At 48.2% G+C, this 23162-nt stretch overlaps 1 protein-coding gene across 3 annotated transcripts in view; it reads right to left on the bottom strand.

Annotated features, from left to right (window-relative positions):
- Window positions 1-1172: 1172 nt before the first annotated feature.
- mvb12ba (multivesicular body subunit 12Ba) overlaps window positions 1173-23162 on the bottom strand; it is a 61719-nt gene continuing 39729 nt past the window's right edge. The window contains exons 8-12 of one of the 3 annotated variants that reach the window (XM_088940526.1): window positions 18720-18775; window positions 17696-17755; window positions 3516-3726; window positions 3202-3253; window positions 1173-1279 (exon numbers count right to left, since the gene is read on the bottom strand). In XM_088940526.1, coding sequence (XP_088796652.1) covers window positions 3225-3253; window positions 3516-3726; window positions 17696-17755; window positions 18720-18775 — 356 coding nt within the window. In that variant the 3' untranslated portion in view covers window positions 1173-1279; window positions 3202-3224. Of the gene's footprint in view, window positions 1280-3201; window positions 3254-3515; window positions 3727-5821; window positions 10723-17695; window positions 17756-18719; window positions 18776-23162 lie in introns of those variants that run through there. The other 2 variants (XM_088940527.1, XM_088940528.1) reach the window with 2 other exon arrangements.

The following is a 23162-nucleotide window of genomic DNA, read 5'->3' as shown; positions in this document are numbered from 1 at the left end:
TACAGTGCGGCTCTCTTTTTTTTTTGGGGGGGGGGGGTGTGGAAAAATTTCAAATGGCTTTCCAGATTGATCCTGACAGTTTTAGCAGGAGGAAATTGAATATTGAAACGGTTATTGCTCTGGGATCCTGTTGCACCAGCGGCGCTCTCCCCTGTACTCCGCGCAGCCCGGACCTCACCTCCCCAGGACTCGGCGACGGGGCGCACGGCGGAGACGGGCCTGCGCTCCTCCATCGCCAGCTCACTCACCCGCCCATTCACTCATCCATGCCGTTGTTTATTTTATGTGGTTCCAACTGTGGTCATTCCTAACTCTGCACTGTAAATTCTTCCAGAGAAAACATCCTCTAATGACACCGTCAGCATTTGTGTGGCTTGATTTTGCTTTCGGTTTAATTGAGCCAGAGCCATCCGTCAATCTTTTTAACCGCTTGCTGAAAACGTAATCCTCTACAGAGAGCTTTTAAAGGATAACAGCACAGATATGCTGATAGGGCACTGCAGTTGTATTAAGTACTGTTTACTCAGTTAATGGATCCAATGAAAACTCAGTAACATACCAATACGGTTCATATTAGGAGATACAAGCAGTGTTTTTATTTTGGTTTAAATTTATAGCGTGCTGCATTGGGGCAAACGTCTTGGTCCAAAAGCTTTAGTGTTTTAGATGTACGATCTTCTCTCGGAGAGATTTATGTCTGGTTCAGCTGCCAGAGCTCTCCGGTCTCCCTGCCTTCGCCTCAGTTTTTACAACCACCAAAGAAGCTTTCTAATGAACTGCAAGATGTGTGTCTTCAGACTGGAGTGTCAGCATGCATCCTGTTCAGATAAAGCTTGCAATTTATAGGCAACATTGACCCAAGGCCTTTTTATAGGCATCGCAGACCAGGGCTGAGTCTAGACGAGTCTTGCTCATTCTGAATCACCCGGGCTCTTTCTTGGAAGACACCTTAAAGCTGTAATCAGCGCCAGCCTTTGGACAGCAATCTCAATTCGATGTCCCTGTTGGGTGGCAGCACTGTCCGGCATCCCATAGTCCAGTCAGAACCCCAGAGGTGAGCGCAGGACCCCGGTTTCAAAGAGAGCAGCAGAAGAGGACCCCTGCAGACCAGTCCAGAGCAGAGGGAGAGCACTCTCACTGACCAGCTGCTGTGGGCTGTCCCTGACTGCGGACCGGACCTTCGCCGGTCTTGGGTCGGGGCTCCAGACAGCACACCAGTCCGCTCAGGGCTGCGGCTGAAGGCCGGGGGGGAGAGGAGGGGACAGCTGTGCCAAATTAACTGGGAGAGGGACAGCGAGAGAGAAAGAATGAGGGAGGGAGAGAGAAAGAGGGAGGACTCAGGTCTGGCCTTTGTCAAAGAGAGAAAGCCAGAACAGACCCATAAAGTCTAATGAACGCATTAATGGACGCTCTGCGCTCATCAAAGGGCTGCAAAACAATTTAAATGAAGTTATTAGCACACCCCACCTGGAGCAAGGAGCAGGCTTTCAGCGAGTGGCATCTGAAGGGGTCAAGGAGTACTCGCACAAACGCACAGCTACACTAACCGTACGCTCAGGGCTCCGCGGTTACTGGGCCTGGACCTGCGGCTTCATCCAGCCCAGGTCAGAGGAGAGCCGGGGCTCCGATGTTCAGAAATCATAACGTGCAGGCAGGCAACTGTCCAGATCTGCACTCGGCCTGCATTCCGAACCGGAGAACCAGAGTCTTGAAGCGGTTTCTTCTCTCAACAAAAAGACAAACCTCTGGACTTTGAGGTCTGAAGATGATGCTATAGGTGCATCACATTCAGTTGCCAATTATGTTTTAAACTGTTCCTGGATGACTCTGGTCTTGTTATACGTTAAAGTGTTAAGCAGGCAAAACGATGGTGACAGAAGTGAAACAGAAGCTGAATTTAAATGAACCCTAAAAAAACAAACATCACACTCTGCCCCGAAATCCTTTCACACAGGACAACACAACGCTGGTTTTACTGCAATTCCCCTCTGATGGAAGAGGAATACACGGCTGTCTTCTCTCCTAATGCTCAGGCACTCCGGGGAGCCCAGCTGGTGGTACCAGGTCCAGCCTGCGCCGGTACCGAACGAGAAGGATTCTCCTCCGCTGTTAGTCCCTCTCCCGCTAGCTGGCGTGTTCCCACTGGGCCACTTGTTTCCTAATAAACATCTCAACTGAGTGCACCTCCCTCGGGGCTCTGCTGGCTGCTCCTCAAGAAGGCCCTCACACATGAAATGGCTTTTATCGCATGCAGGTGCTCTGGTAGAAAGCGCTGCCTGGCAATAAATGTCCCATAAAGCACTGTCACACCTCCAGGGGGCACGGGGTCAGTGCACCTGCCTACTGCCCCAGCCCCTGTCCCAGCCCCCGGAGGAACCCCTCGCTGTCCTCCTCCTGCTCTGCAGGGCGCCGGGATTAACCCTCCCCCCTCCCCCTCATCCGGAGCGCTGGGTGGGGTGCGGGCCGGAATGACCCCAGAATGAAAAGACTGAGCTGTTAAATCTGCTCAGCACCCCAGAGCTGCCAGCGGAAACACAACATCTTTGATTTTATTCAGATAACAAATGAAAAATTCCAAAAGCACTAAAGGTCTTGACCAACAGCAACAAAACAAAACACTTTCACTTGTGGATGCTGAAGTTCTCAGTTGAATATTCCCAGCTTTCGTCACGACATTCCTTTCTTACGATTCTGTACGCGACAGTAACGGGTCCGGAAAAGCGACAAGATTTGCAGTCCCTGTGATCTTTCCTCACGTGTTTGGACGAACTGAACGCTTAAACATCACATTTGTGGATGAGATTTTAAGTGCCGCTAACACTTTGCCACGATCCAGCCTGTGTAGCGTCTGCGTGATTTCCCTGTGCTCATGTGAGTTTTCTCTGGCTGCCCTGGTTTCCTCCCACAGTCCAGAGACATGCTGACGAGGTTAACTGACCTCTGTAAATCGCACCCCCACCTCCCCCCCACCCGAAAATGTGTTCTGGGTTGCCAGGTTAGACTGACCATGACCCCTGGAGACAAACTGAAAGGAGGTGGACAGAATAAACAAAACATCAACCCTTCACCAACAAGTAACATGTCCAACCAGTTCCACCGCAATGCCTTCAGCTGGCCTTCTATTACCAGACAATTAAAACTGCACACTGCAGGAGTAATTAGGAAACAGATTCGGCAAACGTCTGGAAGGAGAAGAAAGACCTTTGATCTCCTTGGAGAGAACTTCACTCAGCTCTTATGGGCCTGTGACGTCCTGCAAGCAGAGGGAGAGAGAGAGAGAGGCTGCTCGGTCATCTTGCCTACAAGCAGAAGACAAAAAGCCCCCCAAAAAAATCAGCCAACACCATACTCCATCGTTAGTCAATTACCGTAATCCGACTCATATGTCTGAAACATTTTCGCAGTGAGGAGAGCCCATATAAAAGGACTAACCAAACACTTTGATATAACTCACCCTGCAATTTGCCCCAGTCAAACAAGATGTTTCTGATATCCTCTCCCATGAGCACACTTACCGCTCGTTAAGAGGGAGCTGCGAGCAGAGCACACGCTCGAGCCCTGCCCTTCCTCCCGCTGGAGATGTGCGAGACCTGCTCTCGCCCGGAGCCCCGGCCAGGCTAGTGAGGACAGCAAGTGCATCCGGAGGCGTCTGTGAGAACCGGATTCCTTCTGAGGCGACGGAGCCTTCCCCCGTCCTGCCCAGTGGAAGCCAACTTTCTTTAGCAACTAGAAATCAATGAAACACGTTCACCTGTTGGTCACATTCTTTCTTGCTAACACTGTTTGGATCGGGCTTCTGGAATCGGCTTTTTTTTAAACCCTTTTTAACAAAGCTGCGAAATTGCCCTGACTCACATGTCCACCCCCCAGAGCTGCCCAGTCAGGACCAGGCCTCCCACAGAGCCCACTGCACCGCTGGCACCAGCTGGAGGAGGGGCATAGGGGCCTGGGTAGTGCTGCCAGCTCGACGGGCGAAGCCTGGTGCCACCAGACACAGCAGCACGTCTGGCCTTAATCACAGGGGAATCAAAGCCCACCTCCACGCTGAGCACCAGACACCACTGAGCTCCGGAATATCAGGCTGATTCCAAAACAAAACACGGGATAAGAGTGAACCAACTAAGAGTAAAAAACAAACAATCCGTAAGAGCTATGTATAGCTACAGAATTTAAAATGCACGAGTTCTTGCCACTGTCACCCATATTTCAGTCCTGCCTCCCTGCAGTTGAGAAATCCAGATTTTCTTTTCCCAGTTTGTTCAAAGATTGAGCCCGAGCCTTTCCCACTAATAGCCCTCTTTGCTTATTTGTGTAGAGAACATGGAACCACAACACATCAAATAGAAAGTAATCCCAGATGGTCGTATTCACAGGCAGGAGGATTGATGGCTCTCTGTATTCCTGTACACATTGGAAGCAGATGAGTTTATCACTGCCCAGCGCTAATAAAGAAAAGCTGCCACTGCTCCCTGACATTAGGGATTGATCTTGTTAGGACTGGGAGTCTGCTAACTACCACTCGTCAGCAGGAATGCAGTCTTAATCCATCTAATTCATTGAGACAAAATAATTTCTGAATTTTATCCAAATGTAACTTTTCCCTCTTTCTCTTTGGGTATATATGTGCTCACTCCTCTCCTTCTACTGCACGCTTTCTGGGTCAGCTAGAGTACATATGCACAAGTAGTGCGTTCCTCAGCATTTATTATGTTTCCACATTATTCTTTGAACTGTCTTTATAAAGTCTTTAAAATGGGCTGCTTGTACAGTAAGCACTTACAGACCCCTGACATAACACATGCCCTCCAAAACTGGGAAATGACCTTTTCCCTTTTGCCCTGTCTGAAGTCAGCCGGCTGACACCACTTGTGTTAGTGTCTGCTCTATTTTGTGCTCGGTGTTGTGTCAAATGGGTTTTATCTCTATTTTGAAGCCCGTTCATCTACCCATGGCAGAAATGTGTGTATACACATGTTAAAAAAATAAGCTGAATAAAGGATTTCAATTATTTATAATGTGGTCTGAGTTTTACATCTTACAGCCAAGAATGTGGGAAACTGAAACCTTCTGATCCAGCTCGGAGAGGAGGCCTGTGCAGCCGGAGAAGCAGCTCTGGCTCCTACAACCCTGAGAGAATCGGCCTCTAGCCCCAGCCCCCAGCTCTGCCTCACCCTCGCGCCCTGCGGCCCCCAGCTCTGCCTCACCCTTGCGCCCTGCGGCCCCCCAACCTCACTGAGTCTACCCCCCGTGTGGCCCCCAGCTCTGCCTCACCCTCGCGCCCTGCGGCCCCCCAACCTCACTGAGTCTACCCCCCGTGTGGCCCCCAGCTCTGCCTCACCCTCGCGCCCTGCGGCCCCCCAACCTCACTGAGTCTACCCCCCGTGCGGCCCCCCAGCTCTGCCTTCCTCTCGCACTGTGCAGCCCCTCTGCCTCATTGAGACTCCTCTCTGTGTCCCCAAAGCACCTTCAAAGCTTGCCCACACCCTGCAGTTGTCGTGGGTGTTGCCCTCATTAAAGACTAAATCTGCCCTCGCTGCAAAGGAAAAACCACACAGCCTCTTTCCTGGGAATAAGGAAAGAAAACCACGAAAACAAGCCTGTACTGATCTGTGTGCTAAATATTAATTACTGGACAATTCTGAAATTAAGCAAAATGCTGGCAATAGTTTCTTTCCCCCTAGTGGACAGATGGAGAATTGTGTAAATGCACAATGCACTTTCTTTTTTTAATCAAATTTAACATCTTCCTCCTGCTGCAACACAGAAGACCAAGACGTGTCCGAGCTCTGGAATTACTGCACTCATGACCAAGACAGCAACGATCATTAGAGGAAACTTTTATTCAAATTATATTAATACAGACTAGTGAACACACATTGAAAACGTCCCTTTGTAAAATATAAGGAAAAAAAATCTAAAATAAATACAAAACAAATGTTACAACACCTACAGATATTATTGACAGAAGCTTTTGTTGAACTGCCAAACAAAACGTTTTAATTAATACTTACACTGTCAGCACTTTTTATTGTGTAGAAATGTGCAAACTTGTTTTGATGTTCTCATTTGTTCAAGGTGAAATCAAATTTCATTGTGATTTTTTATTTCCACCAGAAAATACTCGTAAAAAACCGGCAATGGCAGCCGTCCGCACGCAGAAAGGCGCGTCGTGTGGCCCGTGGAAGAGCACAGCTCGAGGGAGACATGGCTAGTTTCTGCGCGGACTGGTGTCCTCAGGCGCAGCGACAAGAGCGGCTCTGTCCTGACACGGGCAGCCGGCCGAGCTCGCCTCGCTGTGCTGCGGACTACACCACACAGAGACCTACAACGTCTGGGACGAGAAGAGGTCCCTTTCCAAACGGAAAAAGTACAAAATCTGTGACATAAAAAATAAGCCTGTTAATTGCCTGGTAAAAATCAGTTAAAATGGCTTTGTACTCCTTGCACCGTAACCGGAAATTGTCTGCAAAAGATTTCGCTTGAATCTTTTATGTCTGGTAGCACCATGATCTGCACCAACTTTCAGACTTATTTCCAGCCCAGCTCAGCAGAGGGGCTGCTCACTGCTCAAGCAGCGGCGCTGCGAAGGCACTGAGTTTGTATGAGAAATGGAGCAAGACGTCCTCCACTGTTAATCAGCAGCTGTTTTCAGCAGTTTAGCATTAAAAAGATATAAAACGAGTGAGAAATCGGTGTCACTTTCACAGCTGTGCAGCAACCCCTGTCCCCATCGCAGTGCAGGGACCAGTGGGGACCTGCGAGGGCAAAACTCAAGGAGTCAGTTTCCTCTGTCTTTCACTTCATCTGCTTTTCAGGGGGGATCATGCACAAGCCAGCTGAAAACATGCAGCTCAGATCAGGCACCGGCGTTAATTTTCTGCATGTTAGTCATTTCACTGCATGATTACACATCTTGTCTGCAAGAGTAGGTCGGTCACAGTACAGTTAGCATGCGGGGGCTTCAGCGGGGAGCTTGCGTCCCAGAGAGATCTCTGCTGGGCTGTGTGCTGCACCTAGCTCAGCCTGCTCTTGTACACTCAGAGGTAAGAAAGCACTGGGTTCCGGTATTACTTTGAGGTAAGACTTTCTGTCATCCCCCATCACTTCAATACCAACGGCTTTGCTTTCCCACATAAACACAATGAAAACCACACTTTGATATCGGAGAATGAATCAGAAGGAGTGGGTGTAGCACACGATGACCGCTTCTGTGCGTTTTCCCCCCCGTTTAAGAGAAAGACCTAACTCGTCAGCGTTCTGTATCACACACAGCGAGCAACACTGAAGGAGAGGGCAGACTGCGATCACTGGCAGAAGAGCGGTACCAGTGGTTTATGGTCATGATGTTCAGAGGCCTTTACTGTTTCAATTAAAACTACCATGGTGGCACTGACATGAGAACACCAGAATGTGTGCACACTGCTATTAAACACGTTTGATTACCAGGGAAACAGAAACACAAGTGAAGCCATTAAACTCATTTGTAACAGTCGGCACAAATTTAGAGCCTGATTTAAAAAAAAAATGGTTTACCACCAGAGACTGAAAGTATATATATACACACACACACATTTCCAGAACAAATGTCTTTTTTTGACAGGGGTAGGAAAACACAGTAGCAATCGGGCACTTTTCACGACGCATGCAGATCACATACCAACAGACAACACTCTTCACAGCTTGCTCGAGCGCACGACGAGTGATCACCAGGAGAGTCCGCTAGACCTCCGTTCGTCCTAAAAAGGACAGTATTTACACAGCAGCCTTCCCAGCCCAAGGGAAGGAAGAGAAACCAGAAAGGAGAAACGGTTACCCAGGAGAGAATCAGAGCCAGCCACGGCGGGGTCGCGGCAGGGCTCCTCGGACAAGCCAGGGGGCGCCAGGGAGCAGCACCGAGAGAGGGGCGACCGCAGTCGTCCAGAGTTTTTAAAATTCTGCCATTGCTCGCGCGCGCGTCACAGAACAGCGCCCTCTGAGCGCTCGGTCGGGGGGACAATTCCGGCGCGCGGCTCAGGGCCAGGGAGAGGGGAGGTGTGGCCGCACTGTCCTCAGCTGGAGCGCAGACTGGAAAGGGCTACTGGCTTATACTGGCAACGGCAGTCTGGCAGCCCTTTTACATTTATTTTTTCTCAGTCAAGAACGTCAGAATGTTGACTTGGGTGTTAAATTTTTCCCCATGATGTTCTGAACTTCCTTAAAAAGATTAAAACATGTAAAACTGTCCGAAGCCGCGCTCATTAAGGGTTTCGCCAACACCAGAGAGACGGTTTTTTAACACTTGTCAGCGAGTGTCCGCTAGCGTTCAGGGCAGGAGAGCGCGCTCGAGAGCCGCGAGCGTGAATTTCCACTGCTCGGCTGGGACAGAGGGGCTGCCCTGGGCCCCGCAGGAGGAGGAAGACCAGGGCCACAGCCTGGCAGCCTGGCACCCCTGAGCAGCCGAGAGCTGGGTTAGGGAGCCGCCAGGGAAATGGAGCTCTCCCTTAACGCTCCATACGCAGCATATGTCCTGGGTTGAGCCCGCCTGAGTCGAGCTCACCCAAGGAAAGAGCAGCACCGTTTCCAGACTCACAGGACAGCATGATGACTGCTGAAAGCTGGTTGGGGGGGGTCAGTCCACTACCCTCACAGCGGTCTGGCAGGACAAGGGCAGAGAAATCTCCTTGCAGCTCAAAGTGCAGTACAATTTAAAATGACATCTCCATTAAAAAAGTGTACAAAACCTTTTAAGCTTCATTAAAACTGGGGGTGGGGGTGGCACACAGGAAAATAAATCGAGATCTTCGCTTTTCAGCCGACCGCAGACGACCGCGAGCTGAAAGACAGGGACAGCTCTCTTCTCAAGCAGCTCCCTGCTGCCCTTGAAGAACAGAGTCAACACACAACTTGACAAACCATGCAAAGCAGTTCAGTGCATTTTAACAGCCTAATAAAGATCTAAACGAGGTTATGATAATCAAACTATAAGTTTATGGCAAAAAACAATTACTTTAAATGGTCTTTACAATCTGCTGCAATTTATTAGTTTAAATCCTCCTCATTTTAAACACTGGGATCAAAATGTAGCTTTCCACATGAAGAAGCTGCGATGGTTGTTACTGAGAATAAAGAGCAGTAATGCTCACGCAGTAGGAAAAATGTTTTTTAACGATCGTGCTGCCGTGACGCTGACTGTTTTACAACAGGGCTCGGCGCTCCTGGTTCTGGAGAGGAACGAGTACTAATCGACCCGAAGTGATGGGGAACCCGGAAGAGCCCCTGTCTCTGCAGGCAGAGCAGCACTGCTGAAGACGGCCGGGAGCAGCCCGAGAGGTTCTGAAATCTCCCACAAATGGGCGCAGCATCCAGAAAGACAGGAGTCCACCCTGTTCCCACTGGGGACTGCACAGGGCCCACACTGTCCCACCACAGCAAACCAAAGAGTACTTGTATAACATCAACAGTAACGGTGCTACACCATTCTAAAGCAAAAGGCAGAGAATCACGACCTGCGTCCAGTCGAGAGACTGGCGTGGCAGCACCTTCAGTCTGTCTTACTCCTGTTGCAGCGATTTGGTCTCGGGCTGGCACCTTGTTCTCAGCGCCATGGAAAACAAAGGCACAGCACGACCTTGAGATTAAAACACTCTTTAAAAGGTGGGCGCAACCTCGTCAGGCCGCTCGGCCGATAACCAAACCACACCAAAGAGCTGCCACCCAAACTGCTCACGCACATCCCGAGTCAGGAGCAGAATCGATCCCAGCAGCGTTCTGCTGGCCCACGCTGCACACACGACTCTCGGCAATCGATTTGCTGTAACATTTCCAGGCAGATTTAGTGTGCGGGTATGAGATCGAGTGACAGCAGGCAGAGACATGGAACAAAATGGCGCAGTTCTCATGAAGAGTTATCATTAAGAGCAGGGCTCCGACTCTCAGACAGCAGAGCACCGCACCGAAAACAAGGGCAAACAAAAAACAAACTATTTCAGCAATTTCAGAAGCGCCGACTCGGGTTCCAGCTCCCCCCGAGGCAGCGCGGGCTAGACCCACGGGTGCCGCACGGGCCACGCCGCGCACACACAGACAGGAGCCGGGGCAAGCGAGCAGATTCCAGAGCGGGGCCTCGATCCCGGTGCCACTGGATCTCTCCTCGCGATCGAGGGCGGAGCACAAAAAACCCCAAACTCAACACGGCGGTCTTGCTCAGGCGCAAAGCCTTCCCCGGCTGGGAAAGAGCGAAGACAGTCCTCGTCTCTAGGAGGAGATGGGCTCACAGTTCTCTCAGCTTACAGCACTGTACCTCACAGGTGAAAAAAACTCTTGTTTAGGGGGGAAAAAAAGTCCAGTTTCTTTCACTGTGCCAGGAAGGTGACGTTTGTAGTGAACGGCAGCCTGTGACCTACAGTACGCACTTCCATAAAAAAAACTGTCCCTCGGGCTTAACACTGAACAGATGAGGAAGTTTATTCTATTGTGGTGCTTTCTGCCAGAAACAGACGTCCGAGTCCGAGAGCGTTCCCGTCGGGGATCCTGTCCGGGAGGCGAGGGGTAATGGCTGCGCCCCCTGCCTCTCGCCGGCCCGTGCTCAGCAGGGTGTGTCCCGCTCGGCGCAGCGGGCGCGCGCACGGCGGCGCCCTCTCCTGGCCCGGCCTGGCCTCACGCCTCCGGGCTGGGCGGCCCCCGCGTCGGGCTGGGGGGCAGCCTGGCGGCGGCGCTGTGCTCCGTGCGGAAGCTGTACTCGTACTGGAAGAGAGCGAGGGCGGGGAGAGGGGGAGAGGGTTAGACCGCGAGCTCAGCTCTGCACAGACAAGGCCAGCTGGACAGCAGGAATGCGCCCCCCTGGCCCCTGACCAAACACCTGGGACACAAAGTCAAGATCATTCAACAACACGTCACCAGCAGCACGTACGTCTCTTGATCTGGTCATTATGGGGACTGTTTAATTACTTTCACCTTCATTTTAATGCTGTGCCAAAAAAGAAATATTCATGTTAGCAGGGAATTTTGTTTTTCAGAGCCACTCAGCACAAAATATACCTCAGAAAGCATCATATTCAATCACCTTTCTGAACACAAAGTTTGCACACAAAAAAACGTAAAACCTGGAAACCAGTGCTGTGTGATTAAACATTTTGGAAACAAAAAAAACAACAGAAAAATGAAGATTCAATGAGTACAGGTTTTTCCAAACACAAAACCTATTAAATGTAACTTCAATTCACAAATAAACATCTGACAAGACACTGTGTGATAACACATTCCAGAGTAAACAGTGACCCCTCGTGGTGCTTTGCGGTATGAGATATTTCTGGGTAAACACTGCACCCTAGTGGTGCACTGCGGTATGGCATTCCCGAGTGGAATGCTCTCCCCTAGTGGCGCACTGGGGCTTTAAACAACAGAATGCCAAGTCTGAAAACTACCAAACATCCCATCTAAAGAACAAAAAGTTCTCATTAAAACAGAAACAGAACTTGGATGAGGTCCTGGGCGAACTAAAAAAAAAAAGCCCATTTCTACAGCAGCACATTCAGCTGTTATATTTCTGGGCTATATTAAAAAAAAACGTAGCAGGTTTGCAGTAGATTTGCCTTGATTTGGAAACTTTGCAACTTTACTGATTTTACAAACACTACTGCCAATATGAAAATCATTGCCGTATCGTCGGTTTTTCTTGATCCCTTCTTCGGAACGAAGCAAACCCACAATGACCGATGACGGATATTAGGACATGAAAAGCGGGCTTGTGGAATGGGAGGGGATTCGCCAAGAGTGATGGAAAATTACGGGAAAAATAAGCGATACAAACCAAGCGGACACACACACAACAAAGCTCACAGCCCCCTCAGAATCCACACACACACGCCGATTCCCACGGCTACTGCGCACGCAGTTCCCGAACCAGAAGACCTTCAAAGACTTCAGCAAGTCGGAACCTGATGAACAAAGCGATAAACAAGAGTGTCCAGCAGTATAACGGACAAGAAACCAATCAACTTTGCGGTATTAATTAACAGTTACTCTTGAGGTAAAAACTCAGGAGTAACTTATAATACCAAGACAATGCAGTTCAAGCTCAGGGTGACTCCTCTGGGCTTGCTAGAGCCAGTGGTTGCTTTTCTTTTGTAGTACTGGCAGCACAGGGCAGACATACATACAGTATCGATACATCCTCACTTTTTAACCATTATCTATCCTGCTGTCCTCTCTATAATTCAACCAGTATTTGTGCCCCACTCCAGTACACATTCTCAACAGCTAATTGCAATGCCTCAGACTCAATACACATCAGGCCTATGCACGTTTTTTTCCCCTCTCACTACGACATCTTTATTGTTCTGTTGTTATTATTCATCACGCTTATAAAGTACACTGTGTGGTGTCGTCTGCTGTACTGTGTATGTCCCGAGAGATCAGAGCGAATAAGAACTCCAACGTGCATGTGTTCACATGGTAGTAAACTCCTCTCTCCACCTCTAGCTCGTCTCCTGATGTACGCATCACCTACACCACTAGGTGGGGCTGCAGGACCACACAAGGGAATCGCAGGCACCGTGTGGATCACTCACACTCACACGCCCTGCCCAGCCACCTCCAGCCTCCGGGGGCACCAGCGCTTATGCAAACCTGTCACAACTGGCACTTTTCTTTTTTTTTCCTCCTAAAAACAGAACAGAAATTACCTTGAAAAAATAAATTATTAAATAAAAAAAATCAGAAGTGATCGATGGGAGAGCAATGGGCTGTTATCATGAAGGCCATGCATCACTGTCTGCCCGTTTACAAGGCTGTGACAGGACAGCGAAATCTAAAATTCCGGCGGCAGCCGCGCTGAGATGATCAGGACTTCATTTCCTGTCTCTCACTCGCTGGAAACGTGACACGTGCGTCTTCATTAATTCCACCTGCGACGTCGTGATGTCACAGCCGAGCCAGCCAGCAACAAGCCTCATTTCTCAAAACACAAATACATAAAGATGTCAGTTCAAATCGTTTACTAATTAACACTTAAAAAGACACAAATTAGATATGCGTGGCTAAGAGCAATTATAATCTAGACGAGTTCCTCAAGTCATTTGGGAAATGAAAAAAATGCCTAATTGCTGGAACCAGCAACTAAAAAAAGCTAAAATTATGTCAGTTCGCAAATGTTCTGTTATAAAAAATTGCGTAATTATACTGAAGGGTTATCTCCTCCAACACACAGTCCTTACACACATATCTACATACACCAACATGCACATATATAGCTGCACACAGGTGCACATCAATTCTGTATGATGTGTTCCTCATTAAAATATTTTTTTTTAATTATTTGACCCCTGTCAATTCATCACCCTTCAATGGCAAGAAAAAAAATAGGCAAAAAAACAGAGATGGAAAGAAAAAAATGAGAACGTTGAACAGTGACCCCTACTGGACACGGTGCACACTGTCACACCTCTGAATTCACTTTGTTCCAAGAGGAAACAGATAACCCAGGGTACGGTGCCAAAAACAGTCATGAAACGCCACACAGGTGATACAGCCCAGGAGGCTGTTCCCAGTGTCCTGGGCTGCTTGGACAGCGAGAGCTTCATGGCTCGGTTGGATATTTACACAACTGAGCACTGAAATAAGGGGATGGCATGAAACCGTCTTCAACCATACCCAGGGCAGCCAAGCAGAACTCCGCAATCAGAAAAATGCAAGACACTAAAACGCTGCTTATCAGTGTTTCCTAAACTCACGGATTAGAAGTGTCAATATCAAATCCTAGAGAAAAAATACATCTGTGTTGCACTGAAAAATTAGTGGAAACGTGTGAGCAAATCAATTGTTAAAGGTTAACGGCAGGTTTGTTTTCATGCCGAGTCTGAAGCACAAAAGTAATTATCAAATGAAGCTGTGACTTCAGCCCAATCTGCATTCTGAATTCATTAATCTTCTCTGTCCTCCAGTTCACTAAATCCAGCACATTACTGTACCTCACATTTACTTAATCATTTGCAGCATAGCTATAATTAATGATACTCTGGGCACTTCTCTAGCCCTTGTTATGTCCTGCTGCTAATCAGAGCCTTCTAGAAAGATGTAATATCTTGGTATCTTCACAAAAGCTCTTCTATCTGCACAGGACCTGCCTGCACTACCAGTTAACCCTGCGTGCCCTGAAGGATACCCACACCCACAGAAATCTCACACTTACAGGACTTTTGATGAAAAGTTAATAAATAAAAAGTTCCCATTAATCCTGAATTTCATCAGAGGAGTTTAAACCACTGGAGTAAAGCTCGTTTCACAGCCGGATTGCTTTGATCGGCCAATGCAAATTACTTCCATATTTTCATTCCTATCACGTGACTTATTTTGAGGGGATTATGAACTCCTAAGATTTTAAGCATAGTTTTTAAGATTTTGTTCGCTGGTGTTTGCAGAAATAATGTGGTTTGCACAGATCTCACCACTGGTATTGCCTTGCCATGAATTTCAACAAAACGTCCAACAACACAGCCAACAATTTTTTTACTGCACTGAACTTGCATTTAGGTGTTGCAGCTCTTCATTCAAAAATGCCAGCAAAAATCTGGCTCTAGCTCACTGTAAAGAAAATTACAACATATATTATATATTGTTTCAAGTAATCGTCAATAATAACACACGCTCACAGCCTGTGATCTGTACAAAGGTGGACTTAGCAGCATGCAAACCCCACATCTGCAACCTCTAGTGCTACTCTATACATTCTGAGTGTGGGCTTGCAGTACAAATGGAGAGGCAAGCACTGGTGCAGCATTACTGCTCCCGTTTAAACTGACTGTGACCTTCATGGGCCTCAGGTCATGCTACAGCAGAGAAGAACACCCTTGCACGAGCCACACCGCTAGTGCAGGTCTTCCCATGAACAGACCTGAGCAGGATTATATCATTGCAACAGCCATCTAGTTCTTAGGTAATTATTAATAAGAATTGTCTCAAACCACGATGAGGACACCGGTAAATAAATGCTACTTTATAAATAGTCTGTGCCTTCTTCAGACTGATTCAGAGCTGCTGTGTGTCTATATACTGTACATGTCATTTATGCATGATGGACTCATGAACATCTAGCGTATAACCTGTTTACTCTAGCTATTCCGAATATGGAGCCTGTTGCCATGGAGGATGATGGCGGGGCTCCCTCCTTCTTCCCAAAACCAAATTTGATTCCCACACTGGAAATCCAGCAGTGGAGTGGTGGGGGGAGACTCTTGGGGAGAATTTGATTCTACGTTGTCAACTCGAGTCTAGATGCATCCAGAGACATGAGAATTTCATAAAGTTAACATAACCAATTTACTGAGAGGGATATGGAAAGCCTATCTACATTTGTTTTAATTCTGAAAATGATTTTTTTTGTTAGTAAAGGGCAAAGGCAGGTCCTAGAAAACTACTCTTTTCCTACATGCAGAATACCTGTTTCCTTCCATCCTGTTCCATTTTTTTCTTCATAATCCATTCACACTGCATTAGGCGGGACAGAGGATCTATTTGTATTGTTCTCTATCCTGACCATTGCAATCTTTCAGCAAAGTAGCATGCTTTCTTAAAATGCGGTGCCTGAACCCACAGGGGACTGAGAAAAGAACGATTCTTCCAATTTAGGGTTTGAGACAAATGTCCCTCTCATTGGAGTGCTATCTCCAAACACGTGACATAATTCAAGAATATAAATAGCTTTTTAAGAGTAGCGTTTGTTAGGAAGAACAGGAACACTCTGAAGCAAAAGAGCAAAAATGAGGGGCAGGAAGATGCGGAGCTGGCTGGAACCAGGTCCTCAAAATGTTCAAGGACTCAGCTTCTTGGAGAAAAATAAACGAGACTTTAAAACAGATGAATACGTTCCCACAGAGCGTTGCGTGGCTCAGACCCCAAGAAGAAGCTGTTTGTCCAGGTCAGCCCGGGGCTGGTGGGTGGGCTTTCTGACAAAAACGCACTAACGTGTTTGGCCTCTCGGGTCACAGCCACTGCCCGGAGGCCCCGCCCCTGGAGACCATGCCCCACCCAGAGGCTCCACCCCCTTATGGCTGCCCCACCCAGAGGCTCCACCCCCTGAGACACAGCCCGCCCCGAGATCCAGCCACCGGAGTACCCGCCCACTGAGGCCAAGCCCCCTGATGACCCACCCCCTGAGGCCCAAACCTCCTAAATACGTCCCCAGAGACACCAACACTTACGATTACGGAGGTGCTGAAATAAATTCAGCTCACTTGTGGAATTGGCTGAATTTCTCCCCTAAACCTGGATCACGTGTTATGAAAGACACAACCAAGAAAACCTCCCTCTGAAAACACGTGGCGCTCTAGGCAGGAAACCAGCACTAGCCCCAGAGTCGCAGGGGACGAGTGGCCCAATCCTGTCAGGCGACTCCAGCCTTCTGGGGTGTCAGGACTGCGATTTGGGGTGATGTCCCCGTGTGAGCTCGGAGCCTGTGGGAGCCTTGCTAGGGGTCCCCATCCTGCATGCCGCTCTGCGCGGCCTGCGGTGTGATCAGTGTTTACAAAGTAATTACTGCCCTCGTCTTCCGGGCTGTGGGTCAACGGGATCCCCATGAAATCCTGAAGCAGAGGTCAAAGCGAGGCTGGGCTGCGGCACTACCAGCCCACGTATCCGAGAGGAACCGCAGGGCCCGGCTCCCGCGCGCTCCGGGAGAGCAAAGCGCTCCCAGACACCGAACCAGGAAGACACCTGCAAGGCACAGCCGCACATCCCGGCATCGGCACGAGAGCCTTTGTTCTGGAAACCCGGCGGAACGTGTTTTCACAAAGACACAGGCACTGCACACGCGCGCTGGAGACGTGAAAACTGAAAACTGAGATCTGCATCTCGTTAAGAAAGTGGATTTCACAGAACTCATTAAAATCATAAATCCTGTCTGAAAACTCACCTTCACACTCTGCTGTTTAAGTGTTTAATTGATTTATTAAAAGCTGAATGAACAGGTTTCTGATGTTGGTACTTCTGCTTTGTTTAATTGCAAAGCAGCTGGAGCTGATGTGTCCTGAAAGGCGTTATATAAAATAAAGATTACATTTACTGAAATAACATTCATCACTGCAGACTGGGAGCTGTGAGGCGGTGCTGCAGGAAAGCTTTCCCTGCAAACACAGCTTACAAGCTCATTTCTGTTAGACGGGCAGTACCGCAACCTGAGACGTCCCAGCAATACCAGACACAAAAGACACAAAACAGACGACAAAACCTCAGTATTATTTATGATGCATTTCCACTTATCCCCATTTATTTTTTGTTTAAAGCCTAAAATATATCAAAAAGATTTAGTGCGACTGGAACTTAAGTTTTTGGGTGGGATATTTAAAATGTACATTTCTTTCCACACTCACATAAACCCTGGAGACAGAAAAAGGGTTAAATTTGTGAACCAGCATGTAAATCTCGACTCGGAAGAAAACGCTATCACTGCTTAACAGGACGAGCGGGGGAGAGATTTAAGGGAATTTACTGCTAAAGATAAAAGAAGACCAGCTCATCTCGCTTAGAATGTGAACAGGTCCAGAGCACCAGGCGGTGACACAGTTCTCAAAAGTGCTTTCGAGTTCCAGCCTCATCTAATTCAATCGAGACGCAGTCAAGCAGAGATGGCTCAACATGTCTAAGATACTTAATTCCAAAAAATCTTTGCTTTGCATTCAAGCACAATGGCATCAGTGCCACAGAGCGTTACAGCGGTACTCACTTCTTTCTCTATTTCTGCCAGGGATTTGATCGTAATGCCCATTAAATCAACTTGCTGCATCTGAAATCAAAAGGCCAAAAAAAAACAGGGGGTTAGACGCGTGGCTAAGTCAGCATGCTTACAGCAGTGACTCCTCTTCCTGTGGCTGTGCGTCTGGGCTGCCGTGCCCACTGCAGCCAGGCAAATGGACTGCATCAAGTCTCTGTTCTGCCCGACTCCACACACTCACAGACCTGCATTTGTCACCCAATCCGCACCTCTGCTCGGGACAGAACTGAGCAGGCGCCGAGCAGTGCCGTCCCTGCAGAGCAGCACACAGTGACCCAACTGGGACACGAGCCGTTTCTCCTGTCGAAGATTTGCAAACCCTTTTCCGTGATGCAACAGCAGATAATAAGTGCATACAAGGTAACGTGGTTTTTCCATTGCCAGCTACTAAAAATCATTCAATATGAGTGCATATAACAATGCAAATAATTGACTTCATAGTTGTTTACACAAACGCAATTTTTCTCAAGTGAAGTTTTTTTTGGTTCTTTGCAAGCTGTGAATTACTAGTGCTCATTTCTGTGATTTAAATGCATGTTAATGAAGCACTTTGTCTAAAAGACCAATCAACAAAGTAAACACTCATTTTTCTAATCTGTCCTTTCTCTGCTGGCTCCTGCGTCTCAGCAGCTGACGGGTGCTGCTGTAAGGGACGTCTCGGACTTCTGGTGTCTGCATCCTGCAGGAGGTGTCAGGCTGTTACAGTCCTGGAGATTTTACTCCTCCTCCTTTACCTTCTCGTCATGCCCTGATGTGAACAGGGAGGAACACAGGACGGGCCACCTGCTATCAACGTGCAGCCCCCAGTCTTTTCAGGCAGGAGATCCTTTTTTAATATCAGAAGTTTCATTTTTAAATGACGGCAAAGCCCACCCGCTGGCGGGCTTATAAAGAGGAGAAAGATTCATGGATAATACATTCATTTCTGAAGCTGACTAACAGGATGTCAAAGAAAAAGAAATTAATAAACACTCACGTCGTCCGACGCACAGGCAAATTTTTCGGAAATCATGAAAGGCACGCCATCCATTGCTGAAAAACAGGACAGAAAACATCACAGCGGCTTGAAAACACAGAGAATAACTTTAAAGAAGCACTTTGAGGGGTGTAAGCAGTCATTTCATTCGACTGTACAACAATCTGCTACAGCTCTGGAATCCCCAGCCCACCCACACGTGAAATTATCAGTGTACCGCCATTTCATTTCGCTTGGAAGACAAGCTACTAGCGCTATTAAAAACACCGCCTAAACTTATTAATAACGCCTTTGACAAAAAAGCAGGAATTTCTAAAACCTCTGTCTGAAAAGCAGTCTCAGTGTGAACAGTGAGGGCTTTATTGAAGTTGGAAGTCCAACTTCTACTTTTCTGCCCCCTTTTCAGTTTCATTGTCCCCGGTTATTCCTGGCGCTCCTCGTTAGCCAGACAGAAGACTCAAAACAAAAGAAATAAAACTGAAGACGCGAAACATCCACCACCGGATCCTCATTTGCATAAGAATAAGCCACTCGCACACAGTGGTGAAGAGCGAAGAGGATCAAGGAGGTGCCAGGAATTCCGTGGTATAATTAGCATTCTCCCAAACAAACGAGCTTCAACAGAGCTATAATTAAGGAGGCCTGTAATTAAGTATATGCCCTTTATCATAATGATCATGGTTAAAAATGGTGTGATGTGTGCAAGTGGGCTATTAATGCTGTAACCTCACACTGAACAGAGCCTACATAGGAATCAACGTGTCAAGACTGTCAAGTTCGAGCACTGCTCTTTGTTTATAAAATACATTAAAAAATAAATTACCGATTGCTGATCGGAATACAATGAGCCCATTCATCTGCCTGGCTCCTATCACTGGGCTTTAATCACATGGGGCTCTTAAGGGTGGCACACACTGACAGGGCTCGAAATGGCTGGGAATCTTCCTACGTGCCACCTCGCTCAGCAGGACCGCAGATGTCACGGTCAAGCTCTCACTGTGCTGCCTGGGGAACCAAAACCCCTGAGTTCGCCGGTAAAAAAAACAGCCCGACCCAGCGGATCTCCTACCGGAGGCCTCGTTTAAAAATAACATTCGGGTTTGGCCTCGCTCAGCTGTTCCTTTCCCCCCTTGCTTTAAAGATTCTGTGCTGTGCTTCACGTAGTCAGTTACTAGTCCCGTGCGAGGACCACAGCACGACCGAGACCAGCCGAGATGCCATGAATTCGGGTGCAGGTGCGCGTTCGCGTGCCCGTCCGAGACGCAACATAACTCGAGACCCCGATTTCCTCCCTCCACAAGCTTCCACTACTAGAGTGCCCTGTCAGGGCTAGAGCGCGCGTGTAAACCACCTGACTCGGCAGCGAAGGCGAGCCGAGCTGAGAAATGCCATGGGCCTGAGGCTGCAGGTAGGACCCATTTCTCTGCTTCACTGCAGATACGGCAGATGCTCACAAAAGCTGTGACTACGGACTGCTTGGACACAGAGGAGAACACTGCTCCTCGCACGGAAAACAGAAAGCCGCTCTCAATCTCTCCCGAGACCGACAGGGCCGTGGGAGGCACGCGGCCCCCCGAAACTGAAAGGACACAAGCGCCTGGTTTTTATTCCTGGCAGCAGTCAATCCGAATGAGTGGCAAGGCACTGTGGCAATGTCAGGGGCAACAGGAAGAAGATGACCAACAGTCTGGAGAACGCATCGGAATCGATACCTAGGAGAGGGGGAGAAACTTCATGAAAGGGAACGCCGCCCGACTCGTCTTTAACTGGTGGATAAACTGGAGAGCTGAGAGCTGAGCCACAGTTTTGCACTTCAGTGCACAATGAGGCTAGGTTTTAAAATCTGAAACCGCCACACGCAGTGCTCTCACCCGGCAAGGGCACAGCAACTGTCGTAGTGACCAGGTAGCCCTGGGGTCATTCCAGCCTGCCTGCACAGCTTTCCCCCTGCTCCGTTTTCAGAGAAAACCAGAAAAATTCCAAGGTGCCTAAAAATCTACAGGTCCCAAGCCTTTTATCCCAGCATGCTAAAGTCCGTCTAGCCCTTACAGGAACAAAAACAATATCCCTAAGTTTTATTTTTATTTAGGATTTTACTGTCATTTAATACCAAAAAACGATCCCATGTGCAAGAACCTCGCTGTGAACGATGAAAGCATAAAGAACAGAGTCAGCAAAGCCCCGTCTGGATCATTGCCTTATTAATGGTAATGTCAGGGCAGTGAAAAATGCTAACATTGTCATATTTAGCTCCTGGGTATAGACGAATGGTTGTTTCAGGACTCAGAGGGCTCCACTTCTACGCTGCACTGAGCGCTAATCCTTCACACCTCTATTGTTGGAACGCACTGTCATCTAGGACTCTACACACCTACAGGCCCCAAGGAAACATCCCAGTTTCCAGCGCAGAGCTGCGAAATCATTTTTTAAACTACACCTAGGAAGCAGTCCCCTGTTCATTAGGACCCTGCCTGCTTACTGCCCATTACTCTACAAAGAACCTTTTATTCATTCACGATTTCACACACACTGCTGTGAAATATTTACTATGAGAGTTTCGAGCTGGGGGAAAAAAAAGTCTTGATACTAAACTGTATTTCTGGCTTGCTTATCTACGGCACTTAACTTTTATTTCCTTTACTGTTATGGAGAAAAAGAGGTGCTCACTGCTGGATGGACTGTCTAGAAGCCAGAACAGGAAGGACACGAGCCTCAGGCAGGACGCAGCTGTCTCTCTGGGACAATTCTGGTCTCTGCTCTGAACACCCATGTTGCTCACGTGAGCCAGTCGCCTTGTGCCTTCCAGTATTGCCAATTAGCCTAAAATAAAGTTTTCCTCCCCACAGGCGATCTGTTTGATCTCCACGTTTAAGCCAAACAGGTGCACAGCAGCTCACCTTGTGAGGAGGAAGAAAGCAAGAAGGAGCCCAGGTTCCAAAAGACACGTGAGAGGTGGTGCTTTTGCACACAGTGTTGGCCGAAAGGGCTTTGGCAACGAACCCTACACTCACCACACATCACTGCGCTCGACAGGGAACCACACCATACTAGATCCATGGAATCTAAACTGAGGACAGCTCAATTGCTTCGCCACAGACCAAGTGTTTTCCCGGCTCAAGGGCAGCAGTCTTTAGACTGGCCTAAGGCTGACTGGCTGCTGTGATCTTCTGGCTGACAGAAAGGCAGCATGTTTAAAAACAAGGGGGCGCGCTCTCCACCTCCCCCACGCACACACACCCCAGACCTCACACCTCCAGGATTACGGATTTCCTTCACCCTAAGCAAAAGCACACAGGTGACTGCGGGAACAGGCGGTGCGGGTCGGATCAGGGAATTCGCGGAGCCAAAAAAAACGGTCGGGAGGGAGGGAGAGGGGAAAGATTAAACAAGCAAAAAAAAACCAAGAACTGGGGCGAGGCCGGCTTCTTCCCTGTTCCAGCCGCGCTCGACCGCGGGGACGGGAGGAATGGCGCCCGGGCCTGACAGCCTCTCTAAGACATATTGGAGTTGGTTCTGTCGTCCGGGCACTGCCATCTGTGCCACTGCAGCGGAGGCTGTCTTTGCAGGCTGCGGAGGAAGGCGGCAGGTCCCCGAGTAGCTGTGCAGCCACAGCGAGTCATTAGTCAAATTGCCTAATGAGAGAGAATAAAAATCGCCCCCTACCCTGACAGGAGAAATTTTGGAGGTGTTGGAACTCGTGACCCATGCTATGAGAACAGATGATCATGAGCTGCTATTTTCAGATTATTATAACGACTCTGTGGCTCTGTGGGTTTTTTTTTTAAATCCTGCGAGGCAGTGAGGTATAAAAATTCAGCTGCCGGCCACATAATCTACCCTAAAAATGGCCTAAGAAACAGCTCGGCGATGCGCTTGTTTGAGATCTCTGCAATGTGAAGGAAAGCCAATCTGAGAAAAGATCAAATGCCCGTCGATTTATCGGCACTGCAGACCAGCGCTCAAGCAAATCGTCACCAGCAATTAACGTCCTGAAATAAACATCTTTTTGTTTGTTCCATATTTTGAGCAAAGTTATTTTTGTGAGGTAGTGCAGATGAAGAATTCGGCGTGTAAAATCAGAAATTCTGAATAAGCAGGTCTGTGCTGAGTGCATTCAGAGAGTGACTAATTATCAGGAGGCATTTATTAACTCGGTGTCCTTTTCTTACATGACAGGACAGGCGCTGCTGCTGTTGGGATAAAACAAATGCAAAAAACCCCAAAATATCCTTATTAAAAAAGGATAAAAGTGTGCTTACAATTTTTATATCTATGTGCTTTGTAACTCCACACCAGAATCAGCTGCATTCTGGAGCTGCAAATCGACAGTGGTCAAACAAGGTCATCTGTTCTGGGGTGCAATAAATGTTCCCCCAAAACTAGGGGGCTTCAAACCTTAAAAACACACTTTTCAGCAGTGCAGAGGGCTAGAATCCCACAAAA

Source organism: Atractosteus spatula, chromosome 23 (assembly GCF_055471065.1).
Source record: "Atractosteus spatula isolate fAtrSpa1 chromosome 23, fAtrSpa1.hap1, whole genome shotgun sequence".
NCBI lineage: Eukaryota > Metazoa > Chordata > Actinopteri > Semionotiformes > Lepisosteidae > Atractosteus > Atractosteus spatula.
The sequence above is the reverse complement of the archived record's forward strand: the minus strand, read 5'-3'. Positions and strand labels throughout refer to the sequence as shown.